At 43.9% G+C, this 18267-nt stretch overlaps 1 protein-coding gene and 1 long non-coding RNA gene across 4 annotated transcripts in view; both read left to right on the top strand.

Annotated features, from left to right (window-relative positions):
• The window catches only part of LOC128948978 (uncharacterized), a 517990-nt gene that overhangs the window by 475981 nt on the left and 23742 nt on the right, over positions 1-18267 (top strand). The window lies entirely within an intron of this gene.
• Positions 1-18267, top strand: part of DOP1B (DOP1 leucine zipper like protein B) — a 248579-nt gene that overhangs the window by 27320 nt on the left and 202992 nt on the right. For all 3 annotated transcript variants that reach the window (XM_054293733.1, XM_054293734.1, XM_054293732.1), the window contains 12 exons: positions 1009-1198; positions 2726-2824; positions 4949-5072; positions 5569-5669; positions 6128-6242; positions 8222-8342; positions 8787-8906; positions 9460-9565; positions 10895-11086; positions 14892-15591; positions 17504-17772; positions 17955-18107. In XM_054293733.1, coding sequence (XP_054149708.1) covers positions 1009-1198; positions 2726-2824; positions 4949-5072; positions 5569-5669; positions 6128-6242; positions 8222-8342; positions 8787-8906; positions 9460-9565; positions 10895-11086; positions 14892-15591; positions 17504-17772; positions 17955-18107 — 2290 coding nt within the window. The remainder of the gene's footprint in view (positions 1-1008; positions 1199-2725; positions 2825-4948; positions 5073-5568; positions 5670-6127; positions 6243-8221; positions 8343-8786; positions 8907-9459; positions 9566-10894; positions 11087-14891; positions 15592-17503; positions 17773-17954; positions 18108-18267) is intronic.

The raw sequence follows: 18267 nt of genomic DNA on the forward strand, positions 1-18267 counted from the left end.
CTGAGGTTGTGCTTCAGCCCAGACTCCATTTCCAGCTCCAAATTTCCCTGACTTTGTGCACTCATACAGAAAATGGCAGAGGAAAACTGCTTTGAGGGATTTTTTTATAAAGAAATGGAAAAACCCATCACACTGGGAGGTGTTTCCTCTTCTGAGCTGGGATTTTCCTCTTTTCTCAACCTTGCATCCCTCATGTGAGGTTTTAATTCCTCCTTTATGGTAAAATACCAAAATGTTCCAGAGCAAGGACTGTGCTGCAGCCCCAGGATTCTCGGTGGGATGGTCTGGAATTCATTCCAGGGTGTCCTGTGTGCAATTTGTTGTTTTATCTCATGGAATCATGGAATGGTTTGGGTTGTAAAGAACCTCAAATCCCATCCAGTGCCACCCCAGCCATGGCAGGGACACCTCCCACTGTCCCAGGTGCTCCAAGTCCTGTCCAGCCTGGCCTTGGGCACTGCCAGGGATCCAGGGGAGTTCACGTCTCTTGTTTTTCTTCATCCAGTGCCTTAAAAATTGACCCTGTTGGTTTGAAAGTAGGAATTTTTAGGATAACCTCCAGCTCCCAGACTGATAAAATTGGCTTTCAGACTTTAGCATCTGCTTAAATGACTTCCAATTTAGCTTTTCACACCTCTGGCAATAAACATTCTGCAGTCACAGGTGCTGCCGTTGTTTGGTCAGAGCTGAATATTTGCAGATTTTCCTGAAGAACTTTTCAGTATGTGAACAGAGACTTTGTTTTAATGACAAATTGAGTGGGTTTGATTATTTTTGTACAGTGAGATTCATCCATCACCACCTGGGATAGAGGAAGGTTCCCTGCCCATGGCAGGGGGTGGAATGAGATGATTTTTGGGTCCCTTCCAACCCAAAGTTTCTGTGATAAAGGGAAATATTGACAACACAAAGCTGCAAAACATCAAATAAATGATATCAACTCAACAATAATTCCACTTCTGTGTATAAAATCAGCTAACAAGGGGTTTTTTCTCTGTCTGGGTACAGAACAGATGCTCTGCTGGTGAAGCTGTCCCTGCTGATGGGCCAGGAGGTGTTTTATGGAGCTCTCTGGGGCAGTGTCCTGGGCAGCCCCTCCATCAGGCTCCCTGCTTCCCTCTTCGTTGTCAGCCACATCAACAGGGAGCTCTCTGGCAAGCAGCAGAAATTCATGCTTGGCACAGATTATAAACTCACTGTAAGTTCATTTTACACCCTTGTGTGGGTTTGGGAAGCCAGGGGTCTGCTGAGGGAGGCAGGAGTCTCCTTTGAAATGGAAAATGCAAACCCTCTCCTCCAAATTATTGTAATTTTGAAATTAAGAGGCTCTCAGGTAAAGATATGGGAATAGGAATAACAGTTTTTTATTAGGGAAAAAATAAAAAATAAAAATCAGAATGCAGTAATGCAAAGCAGCAATGCCAGAGTGAGAACAGGCCCTGGCATGCTGTGGGTCAGGGTGGTGGCAGCAGTGCCATTAAATTATTATAATTTTGAAATTAAGGGGCTCTGAGGCAAAAATATGGGAATAGGAATAACGTTTTTTTACTAGGAAAAATATTTAAAATAAAAAGAAAATATAAAAACAAAATTAAATATTACAAAAAAACCCTGCCAGAGCCAGAGCATGCCCTGTCCCCTGTGTGTCAGGGCGGTGTCCCAGCCCCATCCCAGGGGGGCTCAGCCCTCCTGCAGTGCCAGCTGTGGCTCTGCTGCAGCAGGGATCCTGCACAAGGGGGGAGTTTTCCTCTGCAGCTCCAGGGGAAGAGGCAGCTGCTCCTCTGGGGATGCAGGGGGCAAAGGCTGTTCTGCTGTCCCAGCGCCTCAGATTGGATCCAGGGAGGAATGCTTGGCTCCTCCCCTGGGCAGAGCATCTCCCCATGGGATGCTGGGATTGGCTCAGCCCTGCAGGGACACTCAGTGGCCATGGACAGCAGAGATCTCCTGGAGGGAGGGTTGGCTGTGGGAGAGAGAAAGGAAAAACTGCCCCAGGAACAGAGAGAACTGCCAGCTCAAAAAATGGAAGCAGAACACACAGCCCCAGCCACATCTTGTAACCTAAGACAACCCCATAACCCCAGCCTTGTCTGGATTAAATTAGGATGCCATGCAATTAAAAATATTTTGAGACTGAAAGGTCCATGCTCTGAAATTGCTCCATCCATTTAATTTGAAGAGCAGCTTTTCTGGTTTTCAGTGTTTAATGTGCAGTTCCCAAAGTGTTTGCTGTTCTGAAATTTGTCTTTTTATTTTTCCAGTGAAATGGAAATCTTCTGTAGGGAGTAATTTGTGTTGAGTGATGGAATAAGTGTAAGGCTAATTAGAGTAATATCTGCATTTTGGGAGGTTTCACATCTTGTAACTCTGGGACGTTCTGTATTCTTACAAACCCAATATTAACAGTTCTTTTAATAGCCACAAAAAATTGTTTTAACTCACTTTGGGTGCAGGAGTTAAATTGTCATTATCCTCTTATTTGAACAAGATATTGTTCATACGTAGCCAAATTTCCTTCCTTCCTTCCTTCCTTCCTTCCTTCCTTCCTTCCTTCCTTCCTTCCTTCCTTCCTTCCTTCCTTCCTTCCTTCCTTTCCTTCCTTCCTTTCTTTCCTTCCTTCCCTCCCTCCCTCCCTCCTTGAAATTTCCTTTCCTTTCCTTGAAATTTCCTTGAAATTTCCTTAATTTGATGTTAAAATCCAATAAAATGTTGTGTTTTCCTTTTCCAGATAAAGTCTTTGTGTGTGTCAGTGCTGGATTCCAATGTCCTGGTGCAGAGGAACACTCTGGAAGCAATCCTCTTCTTTTTCCCATTTTATACAGCTTTGGTAAGGGATTTTGGGATTTTTGGGATTTTGAGATTTTCGGGATTTTGAGATTTTCCCATGGAAGGCGTGTTCTGTGCAAGCAGCCCAGCTCCCACCCCATTGGCAATTGTTATTGCCAAATGGCTGAATTTTGAAAATCCGTGAATTTTGAGATTTCTTGTGCCCCATCAATTTAAGGAGTGGAGGAGACTCTGCTGCTTCTCAGAGTCTTTCCAGCGTCCAAGGCTGAAGCAATGATTTCACAGGGGCTTTTGGGGGATATTTGGGATGTGCCTGAACTATTCAGGCCTGAGCAGCTCATGTGGAAAACATTTGGAATTTATTCAAGCAGGATTTTAGAATTTAGAATTGTCCACATTAAATTATTTCTGGTAAAGACCAGGAGAGAAAATCTTACCTAAAACAAAAGTTATTCCCATTGTTTCCTCACCTCCCTGTAGGACAGGCAGTGTTTGGGATGGAGGAAGAGTTTTTAAGTCTTAAGGAGAGGAGAAGCTTTGGGCTGAGCTCAGGGCGGCCTTGCAGGGCCTGAAGGAGCCCCAGGAAAGCTGGAGAGAGACAATGGCCAGGGGATGCAGGGACAGCACCCAGGGAATGGCTCCACACTGAAAGATTGTAGGGTTAGGTGGGATACTGGGGAAAAAATTCATCCCTGGGAGGGTGGGCAGGGGCTGGGATGGAATTCCCAGAGCAGCTGTGGCTGTCCCTGGATCCCTGGCAGTGCCCAAGGCCAGGTTGGACACTGGGGCTGGAGCAGCCTGGGACAGTGGGAGGTGTCCCTGCCATGGCAGGGGTGGCACTGGGTGGGATTTAAGGTCCCTCCCATTTTGTGACTCCATGAACCCACTTTGAGATTGTGTCACATTTCCTTTATTGATGACAAGGATGAGGGTGTTGAGCCTTTCATTAGTAAATCTGCAGACCACACTAAGCTGGGAGCTGTGTCCTTCTGTTGGAGGGTAGGATGACTCTGCAGAGAGACCTGGAATAGTTGGATGGATAGACAGAATCAAACAGGATGAAGTTTAATAAGTCCAAGTGTTGAGTCCTGCATTTTGGCCACAATTAAGCCCTGCAATGCCAGAGGCTGGGGCTGGTGTGGCTGGACAGTGCCCAGGCAGAAAAGGACTTGAGGGTGCTGACTGACCATGAGCCAGCAGTGAGCCCTGGGGGCCAAGAAGGGATGGGTCCTGGCCTGGATCAGGAATGGAGTGGCCAGCAGGAACAGGGAGGCCATTCCTGTCCCTGTCTGTCCCTGTACCTGTCCCTGTGTCTGTCCCTGTGTCTCTCCCTGTGTCTGTCCCTGTGTCTGTCCCTGGCTGTCCCTGTGTCTGTCCCTGTGTCTCTCCCTGTGTCTGTCCCTGTGTCTGTCCCTGTGTCTGTCCCTGGCTGTCCCCGTGTCTGTCCCTGGCTGTCCCTGTGTCTGTCCCTGGCTGTCCCTGGAGCAGGGGGATCACTCTGCCCCTGCACTGCTGAGGGCACACCTGGAGTCTGTGCCCAGCTCTGGCCCCTCACTTTGGGAAGGACCTTGGGACACTGAGCACATCCAGAGGGGCCAACGAGGCTGGAGAGGGAACACAAACCCTGTGAGGAAGCCCTGAGGGAGCTGGGGGTGCTTGGCCTGGAGAAAAGGAGACTCAGGGCTGCCCCCATCGCTCTCACAGCTCCTGAAAGGGGCCTGTGCTCACCTGGGGCTGGGCTCTGTCTGCAGCAGCACTGACACACCCAGAGCACACAGCCTCGAGCTGCACCAAGGGAAATACAGGCTGGAGAGCAGGGAAAAGGTTTTTGCAGCAAGGGTGAGAAAGTTCTGGAATGGCTGCCCGGGGAGGGGGTGGAGTCCCCACGCCTGGGTGTGTTTAACAGAGCCTGGATGTGGCACTGGGGGCCAGGGTTCAGTTGGGGCTGGGCTGGACTCGATGGTCTGGAAGGTCTCTCCCAACCTGGTCATTCTGTGATTCTGTAAATTCTTGACATTTTTATCACACAAACCATTTTCCCGTTGATGCTTTCTTACCTTTTCCCCAAAACATTATTATTCCCAGTTCAAAACCCCAGCCCGTCACCAGTTTGACTCCTTTCAGTGCTCGCCAACAGCTGAACAATCTTTCTTTTCCACCCCAGGACTGCAAGGAAAGCACCATCCTGCTCAGAAGGGCTGATCTGGTTTATATCCTGTCAGCAGCCACTCAGACCCTGCTGAGGAGAGACATGTCCCTCAACAGGAGGTTGTATGCCTGGCTGCTAGGTACCGTACAAAATCCAGAGATTTTCAATATTCTGCATACTTGAGAGCAAAAAAAAAAAAAAAATTAGTGTTTAAAATTGAAATACACTTCTTTAGCTGTTAATGAATGATGATAAAGTGCTGTTTATTTGCCATTTAATTAAGTGTCTTAATGCAATTAAATATTTGGTGAACAGGGCTTCTCTTCAGAGGTGAATTTATTTCTCTCTGAATCCCAGGGTATCTGATAAATTCTGGTTCCATCCTCAGCTTGTTCAGTGAACTAAAAGGACTAAAAGTTACTATTTTAACCTGATTTTTCTGGAAGAAATAGTGATTCCCAGTCTATTTGGCCTTGGTTTTGATTTATGTGTTGTGCTCAACATCTGAATGCCCTCAGACTGGGACCTGTGGGCAGTTGAAATGCCAAAGATTAAAAATGCAATGTAAATTCAATATAAACCCCTCAGTGCTCTGTGCTGCTCTCTGAGCTCCTCCTGCCTCTGTTTTCTTGTAGGTTCTGATATTAAAGGTGGCACTTTTGCTCCAGACTCCACCACTTCTGAAGACCATGCTGTTTATTTCTTTGGAAAATACTCTAAAGATCTTTTGGTTGAGGTTGGTGTTCATTTAATGCAGATATATTCCAAATAAATTCATGATCCTTGCAATTTTAGCTCAAACTGTGTCCAGAATAATTCTCAATTTTTGGTTTGTCCTTCTCTCTCTGTCCCTGTGGTTGCATTTCCATCTGTGCTGTTTTTATCCCAATACTGGATTATTAATGGAATTTAAGGAAACCAAGGGGAAGCATCTTGGCTGAACTACCTGAATTATTTACAATAATTTTAAACTACCTGGATTATTTAAAAACGTTTCTCTGAATAAGATCAGCTCTTGAGTAGAGATGATGGGAAGTTGGAATTGATTTGTTTACTCTGGATGGAAAATTGGAGTTCATTTGTAGTCAGTCCAAAACAAAATCAAATTTAGCAACACTTCAGCACTTATTAAGATGACAATCTGTCTCTGATGGCTAACATTGTAATAACATTGTGATATTTTCCTTTTCCTAGAGTTTGATTGTGATTCTGCATCAGAAATTCCCAGAGGCTGACCCAGAGGAGCAGCACCAGGCTTATCTGAAACCCTTCCGGATCCTTATCAGCCTCCTGGACAAACCTGAAATAGGTGAAGTGTTCATCCCAAACCTGAGCAGGACTTAACAAAACCCTGCCCAACCCTAATCCTGTGGGTGTGGGAGTGTGCAGGAGGCTGTTCCTTGCCTTGGCCCTGCTCTGGGACAAATTCCCAGGTTTGGGAATTCCCACAGAGCCCTGGAGAGCATGGATGGGTCCCAGGGAGGGAAATGCAAATCTGTGCCCTCCTGTAGGGTCAGCACAGCCCAGGCTGGGGGTTCTGCCAACCCCAACCCTACAGGCTGGGACAGAGAGTCCTGAGAGCTGCTCAGGCAGGAAAGGCCCTGGGGGTGCTGTGACAGGGGCTGGACACGAGCCCAGGGGTGTCCAGGGGGGCAGGAGGCCCCTGGCAGCTGGGCTGGATGGGGAATTGTGTGTGCAGCAGGAGCAGGGCAGGGATTGTCCCTCTGTGCTGGGGTCCCTCCAGGGCTGGGCCCAGTTCTGCTCCTGCAGGAGAGCCCTGGAGGGGCTGGAGCGTGTCCAGGGCAGGGAACGGAGCTGGGAAGGGGCTGCAGAATCCCTGAGGAGCTGGGAAGGGGCTGCAGAATCCCTGAGGAGCTGGAAGGGGCTGCAGAATCCCTGAGGAGCTGGAAGGGGCTGCACAATCCCTGAGGAGCTGGAAGGGGCTGCACAATCCCTGAGGGAGCTGGAAGGGGCTGCAGAATCCCTGAGGAGCTGGGAAGGGGCTGCAGAATCCCTGAGGAGCTGGAAGGGGCTGCACAATCCCTGAGGAACTGGGAAGGGGCTGCAGAATCCCTGAGGGAGCTGAGCAGGGGCTGCAGAATCCCTTAGGAGCTGGGAAGGGGCTGCAGAATCCCTGAGGAGCTGGGAAGGGGCTGCAGAATCCCTGAGGAGCTGGGAAGGGGCTGCAGAATCCCTGAGGGAGCTGGAAGGGGCTGCAGAATCCCTGAGGGAGCTGGGCAGGGGCTGAGGCTGGAGCAAAGGAGGCTCAGGGGCCCTTGTGGCTCTGCACAAGGCCCTGCCAGGAGGGGTCCAAGGGAAAGGAGGAGAGGAAATGGCCTCAGATGGCACCAGGGCAGGCTCAGGTTGGAGATTGGCACAGAAAATTTCCCTGGCAGAGTGGTCAGGCCTTGGGCTGAGCTGCCCAGGGAGGTTTGGAGTCTCTGGAATTGTCCCAGAGCAGTCTGGATGTGGCCTTGGGGACAGGGATTGGGGTGATGGCACTGGGTGATCCTGAAGGGCTCTTCCAGCCTTGATAATTCTGGGGTTCTGAGCCTTGAGCTGGCATCTGAGGGCACTTTAAAGAAGCACTTCCACCCTTGTGTCAGTATTCAGCCCCATTTGTCCCTTGGGTGGATCTGCCCTTCCCTCTCTGTGTCTGCCCATGCAGCACCAGCAGGATCAGGCTCTGCCCATCCTTATTTCAAGGGTAAATTCACTTTTCTGCACTAAAGAATCAAACCAAAGTGACTTGACAAAATTTTAAAAATATTTTGGGTGGGGAGTGACGTCACCAAAGAGATTGTTTCTGTTAGAAATGTATTGATTAATCTAATTCAGAAAATAAATGAGGGACGTTGCCCTGCTGGATGTGTTGCTTGGCTGCCTGACAATCTGCATTAATCCAAAGTACAAATAAAGGGATCATAAATCCCTTTTAAACCAGGGATATTCAGCTAAACTGCATTATCCACTTTCATCTTCCCAGTCAGAACATAAAGTTTGACTCCTTGAGCCTTAAGCCATTAAGACTTTCACTCTCTTTAGAAATGGATTTAACAATGTAAAAATTATTTAAAGGTATCAAATCAAACATAACAAGCTTTGACCTTTTCTGCTATTCTTAGTCACTTCAACCTTTATATTTTCATTTTAAAAATCACTCATTGCAATGTTTTATACAGTACTTTTATTTTTTTTCATTATTCCAAGTTTAGGGCACTGAAATTATTATTTCTTCCCCTCCTCTGTGGACAATTCCTGGATTTTTTTTTTTCCTTTTCCTTGCAGGGCCACAGGTTGTTGGAGATCTGTTCCTGGAAGTTCTTAGAGCTTTTTATTCCTACTGCAAAGACACCCTGGGTTCTGATCTCAAACTCAGCTACAACCAAAGTGGCAACACCCTGGCAAGGTATGACAGATTTCCAGCTCTGAGCTGAAACTGCATCATTTTTTTAAAGTTTAGTGGTTAAAATGAAGGAGTTTAATGAAGTTTTGGGTTGTAACAAAGGGACTTTCTGGCCAGAGGATGAAATTTTTTCTCTGGCTTCCCCTTTTCTCTACACACATTGAATTTCTCTTGGATTAGCAGAGAAAAAATGAAGTTTGCTGCATGTGATGGGTGTGGAGTAACCACAGTGACATCAGGCTGCTGACAGAGCTCAGCCTTGTGACTCCCATCATGTGAAAGATTCTCCAGGTCCAGAATGATTTAGCCTTTGATTTTAAAAAAAAATTAAAATCAACATTTTCTAGCTTGTAGAGAAAGGGGAAAAGAGATTTTTGAGTCCATCAGCTCATGTGATATGAATCCTCACTGACATCTCCTTTTCCTTTCCTTTTCTCTCTCTTCCAGTGCAATCAAAGAGAACAAAAATGCTTCAGAAATTGTCAAAACAGTGAATTTGTTGATCACATCCTTGAGCACTGATTTCCTCTGGGATTACCTGACCAAATGCTTTGAAGATTGTTTCAGGTGTTTATGTTGTGCTCTCAAAAAATGCCACTTCAGAGCTGTCTGTAGGATAGTAGCATTTACTGAAGCTTTTAAGGGACATCATACATGGTAGAACCAGCCAGGTCTGTAAGTTGTGCCCACAAATAATTCAGGAGTGCAGCCAGGTAAACAGTTAGATGGGAATTTCAACCTGGGAACAAAAGAAATTCCTTCCAAATCAACAGAAGAAAGAAAAAGGGTTGGGAGGGGAGGTGGAGAGGTCTTTATAGAAAAAAAATTAAGATACTAAAGGGGCTTTAGGGTCTCTTCCAACCCTCTGATTAGATGATATCTCTCTTTTTGTCATTTTCTAACTCTAAAAAATAAGATTCTGCAATCTGAAAATTAGCAGTTCATCATACCACACAGAGCTGAGGTTGTTTTGACAGAATATTTTCCCCTGCTCTGTTAGAAACCCTTTGCCTCAGAGCTGTTCAGTATTTTGTGCTGATTTTAACAAAGCTTTTTGCTTGTAACCAGAATTTTACCACGATAAAAAAACCCTTCCATAAGAATGTTCCTTTCACTCCAGAAACAAATCCACAGGGATGAGGTATCCTCTGGAAAATGTGAGCACTCCTCCCACCATTTCAGAGCTGTGCACTCTGCTGGTGTTCCTGCTGGATGTGATTCCTCTGGTAAGGCTGGGTTTGACAATCCCTGCTCAGTGATGGATTGTTGTAGTGCGTTCGGTTCGTTTATTTAATTGTTCCCCCATTTTGTGTATCACTCCCCCATTTTATGTGTTGTTTCCCCCCGTTCCATGTAAATGGTTCTGCCCTCCCCACTTTTCTCGCCATAGCCCTACTGTCAGTTATGTTGCTATGGTTACCCCTGCCCCCTGTTCCATGTAAATGGTTCTGCCCTCCCCAATTTTCCCGCCATAGCCCTACTGTCAGTTATGTTGCTATGGTTACCCCTGCCCCCTGTTCCATGTAAATGGTTCTGCCCTCCCCAATTTTCCCGCCATAGCCCTACTGTCAGTTATGTTGCTATGGTTACCCCTGCCCCCTGTTCCATGTAAATGGTTCTGCCCTCCCCAATTTTCCCGCCATAGCCCTACTGTCAGTTATGTTGCTATGGTTACCCCTGCCCTTGGTTTTGTCAGTTATCTAAGTTATGTAATTTCCCCTCCCTCATATCTCCTTATAAGTAAACTTTTCCTCCTCCCTGGGCCCAGTCAATCACCCCCCACTCCTCCTAGCTTTCGAGAACCTTCTTCTCTCTGGGGGTTGTGGTTGGCTGTGGTCCCGGGGCCCCTCCTCTACTTTGTATTTATTGGGTTCCTCTGTATGTCAGTTATGTTAAGTTCCTCCCTTCACCTTTCCCCATTGGCTCGCTGTGGATCCCTCCCTTGTACACCCCCTTTCTTTAAAACCCTGCTTCCCCCGCCCCTCGGGGCCATTCGCTGGTCTGTGTCATGCCCTGGTTGATGCTCCAGTTCCATCGATAAATCGACCTTCACCCCCAGCGAGTGTGCGACTCCTTCGTCTCGTCTCTTCGGCAGCGAGACCAGTCTGCGAGCCAGCCCAGCCCGAGGCCTATAGACGCCGAGGGGGGCTGGCAGTTTGTGCAGCTGGGTGTCGGCCGCAGACCCTCTGCTAGCCGGACACAGCCCTAGCGGCCGCATACGCTCCGCCGCAGTTTGGCGCCCAACGTGTGGCGCCAAACTGCGGCGAGGCGTACGCGGCCCAGAGGGTCAAGGTCCGGCTAGCTATGGGCAGGGCCAACGCCCAGCTGCAATTCTTTGCCAGCACCCCTCGGCATCGTATGGCCTTGGGCGATGCTGGCTGCGGACAGGCTCTCGCTGGTGGATAGACGAGGAAGGAGCAGGACACTCCCCCGGTTGGTTTCTCCTCTGTTGGATCGTGTGGAACACCAATAAACCGACATTAACCCCCGGTGAAGTGTACGTAACACAATGGGTGAGATGGGATAACTCTTTAAACATTCCTTTTTTATTGCAGGAGCTCTACTCAGAAGTGCAGACTCAGTACCTGCCCCAGATGCTCAGTTACATGGTGCAGTCTCTCCTGGAAAACGTGGAGGTCTTGGGGCTGCCAGAACTCACTCATGCCTTAAAAACCTGCTTTAAGGTGCTCAGCAAGGTGCAAATGCCTCCTTCCTACCTGGACACCGAGACTGGCAGTGGCAATGGGGTAGGTGGTTTTCAACCCCTCAGAGAGGGGTAAAACCCTTTAAAAGTCTTGGTTTCAATGATTTTGGGGCAGAATTTAAAATAATAAATCTCCTTCAGCCTCAATGACAATTGCACATGAAGGGAGCCACTGGATAAATGGAGAGAGACAATTTCAAAAAATTCAATTTGAGAATTGGATGCAGAGAGACAATTTCCAAAGGATGGAGGGACAGGACACAGGGAATGGCTTCAAACTAAAAATGAGTAGGGTTAGATGGGATATTGGGAATTAGGAATTGTTCCTTGGGAATGTGGGGAGGGTCTGGGATGGAATTCCCAGAGAAACTGTGGCTGCTCATCCCTGGAAGTGTCCAGAGCCAGCTTGGAGCAGCTTTGGAGCAGCCTGGGACAGTGGGAGGTGTCCCTGCCATGGCAGGGGTGCCACTGGATCATTTTTTCCAACCCAAACGTATAATTCTATGAAATTCTTAAGTACAACAATATTTTTTGAAACTTCCCCTCTTTGGCTCCTTCCAGAGCTCTCTGCTACCTTGTTTCTCTCACTGGGTGTTCAGTTCTGGCCTGTTTGAATTATTTGTGGCACTGAAGGGGTTTATTCTTGTCAGCCCCTGAGAAGGATGGATCCAAACGGTTTTAGAAGCAGAATGCAATAGTTAAAAATTGGAATTACCAAATGCAGCCCAGCTTCACAGCTGGTTGGGTCTGCAGGGCTTGCAGTGAATATTTGAGTGGAGCACAAAGGGGCATTGTTGGTGTGCAGAGGAGCATGAGAAATAAATGGGACCCAGCAAGGCCAGGAGCACAGCAGGACAAAGAGCAAATACCTGCACTTGGGCAGAAATAATGCAGCAGATGGAACACTGCTCTGGGGGAAATGGGCTTGAAGGGAGCACATCCCGCTGTTTGATCAGTCAGTTATACAGATATTTATATATAATAAATATATATTTTTTTCATATATATATATGTATTTATACAGATACTGGGTTTTAAAGGGAAATGAATGGAGCTGCTCTGGGGGAAATGGGCTTGAAGGGAGCAGATCCCTCTGATGAGTCAATTGTGAGGTTTATACAGATATTTATATATAATAAATACATACATATATAATATATTTCATATATTAGATATATCATAAATTATTAATATTAATAATTATATATAAATAATATTTAATATTAATATATGATATTGTGTATTATGCAATATATATTATATTTATTATATATAAGTTATATTATATTATATTATATTATATTACATTACATTACATTACATTACATTACATTATATTATATTATATTATATTATATTATATATTAATTATTATATATATTATACAGATATTGGGTTTTAAAGGGAAATTAATGGAGTTACTCTGGGGGAAATGGGCTTGAAGGGAGCACATCCCTCTGTTTGATCAGTCAATTATACTGATATTTATATATAATAAATATATATATATTATATTTTATATAATGTATTTATACAGATATTGGGTTTTAAAGGGAAATGAATGGAGCTGCTCTGGGGGAAATGGGCTTGAAGGGAGCACATCCCGCTCTTTGATCAGTCAATTATACAGATATTTTTATATAATAAATAAATATATATATTATATTTTATATTATATATTTATATAGATATTGGGTTTTAAAGGGGAATGAATGGAGCTGCTCTGGGGGAAATGGGTTTGAAGGGAGCAGATCCCTCTGATGAGTCAATTGTGAGGTTTATACAGATATTTATATATAATAAATACATACATATATAATATATTTCATATATTAGATATATCATAAATTATTAATATTAATAATTATATATAAATAATATTTAATATTAATATATATGACATTGTGTATTATGCAATATATATTATATTTATTATATATAAGTTATATTATATTATATTATATTATATTACATTACATTACATTATATTATATTATATTATATTATATTATATATTAATTATTATATATATTATACAGATATTGGGTTTTAAAGGGAAATTAATGGAGTTACTCTGGGGGAAATGGGCTTGAAGGGAGCACATCCCTCTGTTTGATCAGTCAATTATACTGATATTTATATATAATAAATATATATATATTATATTTTATATAATGTATTTATACAGATATTGGGTTTTAAAGGGAAATAATGGAGCTGCTCTGGGGGAATGGGCTTAAGGGAGCACATCCCTCTGTTTGATCAGTCAATTATACAGATATTTTTATTTTTTTCATATATATATGTATTTATACAGATACTGGGTTTTAAAGGGGAATGAATGGAGCTGCTCTGGGGGAAATGGGCTTGAAGGGAGCACATCCCTCTCTTTGATCAGTCAATTATACAGATATTTTTATATAATAAATAAATATATATATTATATTTTATATTATATATTTATATAGATATTGGGTTTTAAAGGGAAATGAATGGAGCTGCTCTGGGGGAAATGGGCTTGAAGGGAGCACATCCCTCTGATGAGCCAATTGTGAGGTTTATACAGATATTTATATATAATAAATACATACATATATAATATATTTCATATATTAGATAAACAATAAATTATTAATAATTATATAGAAATAATATTTAATATTAATATATAAATAATATTGTGTATTATGCAATATATATTATATTTATTATATATACGATATGTTATATTATATTATATTATATTATATTATATTATATTATATTATATATTAATTATTATATATATTATACAGATATTGGGTTTTACAGGGAAATTAATGGAGCTGCTCTGGGGGGAAATGGGTTTTAATGAGTCCATTGTGAGGTTTATACAGATATTTATATATAATATATATATATTATGTATTTTATATTATATATTTATACAGATATTGGGTTTTAAAGGGGAGTGATTGGAGCTGCTCTGCGGGGAAATGGTTTTTAACGGAGCACATCTCTCTGTTTGATGAGTCAGTGTGTGAGGTTTATAGAGATATTTATGTATGCTAAATATATAAATATCATATAATACTATATGATAAATCTATATAATAGATAAAAATAAATATATAACATATTTATTTATAAATTATAAAATATACTGTATATAATTACATATATACATATATAAATGTAATATATTTATACAGATAATTGGTTTTAAAGGGGAGTGATTGGAGCTGCTCTGGGGGGAAATGGTTTTTAACGGAGCACATCCCTCTGTTTGATGAGTCAGTGTGTGAGGTTTATAGAGATATTTATGTATGCTAAATATATAAATATCATATAATACTATATGATAAATATATATAATAGATAAAAATAAATATATAATAAATTTATTTATAAATTATAAAATATATTGTATATAATTACATATATACATATATAAATGTATGCATATATACATATATAAATGTAATATATTTATACTGATAGTTGGTTTTAAAGGGGAATGAATGGAGCTGCCCTGGGGTGAAATGGGTTTTCAGGGAGCACATCCCTCTGTTTGATGAGTCAATTGTGAGCTTTATAGAGACATTTATATATGATGAATATATATGATGGGTAAAAATAAATATATAAAATATAATTATTTATACATAATAAAATAAATATAATTATATATAATATATTTATACAGATAGTTGGTTTTAAAGGGCAATGAATGGAGGTGTTTGTAAACAGCTGTGATCCTACAACTGGGAATCACCAACAGCAATTGTTCCTTTTTCTGTCCCTGCTGTTCTCCAAGTGAGTCCTCTGTTGGCAGTGCCCCTTTAACCACGTCCCTGCTGCTGTTGCAGAGCCCAGTGCCAAAGGAAGACGTGGACACAGCCCTGGAGAGCAGAGCTGGGCTGCAGGAGGACGAGGAGGAGCCGATGTCAGTGAGGACATCGTCTCCCTTCCCCACGCTCAGGTCCGAGGACAGCGGCATCGGCCTGAGCGCCTCGTCCCCGGAGCTGTGCCAGCACCTGGGGGTGCCCACGGTCACCCTGGACGCAGATGATGTCTGGAAAAAAGGAGGGAGCATCCAGAAAACTCTGCACTGCGTCCAGGAGCTGGTGGCCAAGTTTGCCAGCAAATACATTTTTGGGATGCAGCTCCAAGAAATGAGTCCTGAAGGGATCGCAGCGATAAATCTGAGCGGGAAGGAGAAAAAGGAGAATGGCTACAGGTTACCTGAGAGTGGCAACAAGAAGAAGAGTCCCTGGGATGGCAAACAAATCACTGTGCCCCAGGTGAAGCAAATGCTCTCAGAGCTGTTCTCAGCCAGGGGCTCACCCTTCAGGAGCAAGAATTGCACTGCTCTCCTCTCTGAACACAAAAAGGGGAAGGAGGAGGAGGAGGAGTGGGACCTGGAGCTGGTGCTGGGGCCCCTCAGAGGGGACTGCAAGGAAGCTTTCTCTGCAGCTTGTCACCTGCTGCTGGACTGCACCACGTTCCCAGTGTACCTGTCTGAGGACGAGATGGAACACTTGTACCTCTCTCTGTTCCAGGGGCCTGGTAAGAATTTTCCTCTCCTGAGCAGTTTTAGGATGCAAACAGTGAGAGCTTGGCTATTTTCAAGATTAGATCCAGTAAAAAACCCTTGGACAGGGCTGAAGGCAAATTGGGAATTAAAGCCTCAGCATCTGGGGTGTGTCTGGCAGCTGAGTTTTACCAAGCTTCTTCAATTCAAATATTTTTTGGAAAAATTCCACTAGAAAATTTGGAACTGAAGAGAGACAAGGACCTCCTGGCCTGTACAGCCTTGCATGGTTCAGGATTTTCAGGATATCCATCCCTGTTGTCCATGGGTTGTGTCCCCAAAAAAGGATGTTTTAGGAAGATGGGTGCAGGTGGAAAATTTGAGCTCTAAACCATAACAGAGGCAAAATCATCTCTTATCCCAAACCCTCAGCATTCAAAGGAGTTCAGGGTAACAAATAAGAATAATTCTGTACAGCTGGAGGGACTGTTTGTTCTTGGATTTCCAGTTCATTCCTTGGCTTTAGCAGGAGCTGGTACTGACCTGAAGGTTAACTCACAAACAGGTTTGTGGGGAATGGAGAGGTGGGAAACTGGAAAATTGGGTTCTGTTCCTCACCCCACTCCACATTCCTGCTGTCTGATGATATTCCCATATCTCCATGGCTGAGCATGGGAATTAAAAAGAGTTAAAGAGTTAAAGAGAGTTAAAGAATAATTCCACTGCTCCCTCAGGAAAAGATGGCTTGGATTGATGTCAGCCACTCCAGTTATAATTTATAAATCCTGAAAGGAGGGGCTTCAGTGCTACTGGGAGAGCATCCATGGATCCTGAGCCCTCTGGAGCTGGTTGGAACAATGGCAGCTGGAAAACAAACCAGCAGCTCTAAATAATCAACGTATTAATTGGGAATATTTATTGGGAATATTATATATTATTGGGTTGGGAATAAACATAAAGGGCAAAATAGAAATCCTGGAGGTTTTGGGGTCCTGCAAGAGCTTTCTGCTGGGAGAAGTAGGGAAAGCATGGAGAGGTTGTGGCTGCCTCATCCCTGGAAATGTTCCAGGCCAGACTTGGAGCACCCCGGGATAGTGGAAGGTGTCCCTGCCATCTCCAAGGTCCCTTCCAATCCAAACCTGCTCTAATTCCATGAGCTGTTGATAATGGGATCTGGGCAGTCATTTTGGTCCTGTCACCTTGCTTAAAGGATTATGGGAGTATGACCCCAACCCTGAGGTTGTTTCATGTGGATTCTCTTGCTTCTTTTTTCTGCTAGGGTCAGGATTAAATGTGTGAGAGGGTATTTCTTGTTGGGACTCAGATGTTTATCAGTTCTTATCTCTGTCACAGTCTCACAAACCCTGAGCACTGCAGCACTTCACTCCAACAAACTGAAAATGGAGCCCTGTCTCTCTCTCCAAGGCCTTTGAAGGATAAACTGTCCAATTAAGAAATGACACCTCAATTATTTTTACTTTTAACTCAATGCCCAACCACCCGTGCCCCCAGTGGAGACTTTTTATCCAATAACACAAAACCACCCAAGCTGCAGATGGTCACCCTTTCCTCCCATTGCTCCTGCAGTCCTGAAGATGATCTCAGAGAAAACAGGTTTCTACCAGGTGTCCATTTTCTTTTCCTTTTTTTTCCATGGAGAAGAAGGTGGAGAAGAAGGAGCAGCCTCCACCCTAAAACCTCCATCTTGCTTTCTGTCTATTCCTGTATTCTAAACCCTTCAACTCTGAGTTTCCCACCCTGTGATATCACACACTTCTGTTCAAACTCCACACCTTTAATCTCAGTTTTATTATTGAATTTTGGAAGCTCCTCCAGGCCGTCAGGTCAATGTAGTGTTCTCTGGGGGTCAGCACAGAAAACCCAAAATTCTCAGTAACCAGGGTTCTAATAGTTCCAAACCCTTTCTGTCCCTTCCCCTGTGAGCAGGAGGTGACCCCAGCTTCCCCCTGTGGCTGAAGTCCCTGATGACAATCTGCTGCTGTGTCAACGACTGCTACGTGCAGAACGTGTCCATCTTCACCCTGCTGGAGGTCATCAACCACTCCCAGTCCCTGGCCCTGGTGATTGAGGACAGGATGAAGAGGTACAAAGTGTCTGGCCACAACCCTTTCCTTGGCAAGCTGCAGATGGTCACCCTTCCTCCCATTGCTCCTGCAGTGCTGAAGATGATCTCAGAGAAAACAGATTTCTACCAGGTGTCCGTTTTCTTTTCCTTTTTTACTGCCCAGCTACACTGACCCTCTAATTCATTGAATCCTGGGATTCTGAGGCAATTTGGGAATGCCTTCTGGTAACAGGAAGCCAGGAAGGAAATGGCTGTTTTTAGGAACATAATTATGAATATATTTATATTTATTTGGTTGCTCTTTTTCCCTAGAGAGTTGCCTGTGTGCTGTGGAATCAGCTGAACAAGGAGACTCGGGAGCACCACATTGCCTGTGTGGAATTGTTCTACAGACTGCACTGCCTGGCTCCCTCAGCCAACATCTGTGAGGACATCATCTGCCAGGCCCTGCTGCACCGCGACAAGGTAGGTGCCAACTTCCCTAGGGTGTTCCTGGGGAATGGCAGGGAGCAACTTCAGAGGAAGAGAAAAAAAATTTTTAGAGAGAAATATAATATAATATAATATAATATAATATAATATAATATAACATAACATAACATAACATAACATAACATAACATAAC

The sequence above is a fragment of the Melozone crissalis genome, unplaced genomic scaffold (genome assembly GCF_028551555.1).
Source record: "Melozone crissalis strain CALT ecotype California unplaced genomic scaffold, PUWL_Pcris_2 ptg000187l_1, whole genome shotgun sequence".
In the NCBI taxonomy this organism is placed as follows: domain Eukaryota; kingdom Metazoa; phylum Chordata; class Aves; order Passeriformes; family Passerellidae; genus Melozone; species Melozone crissalis.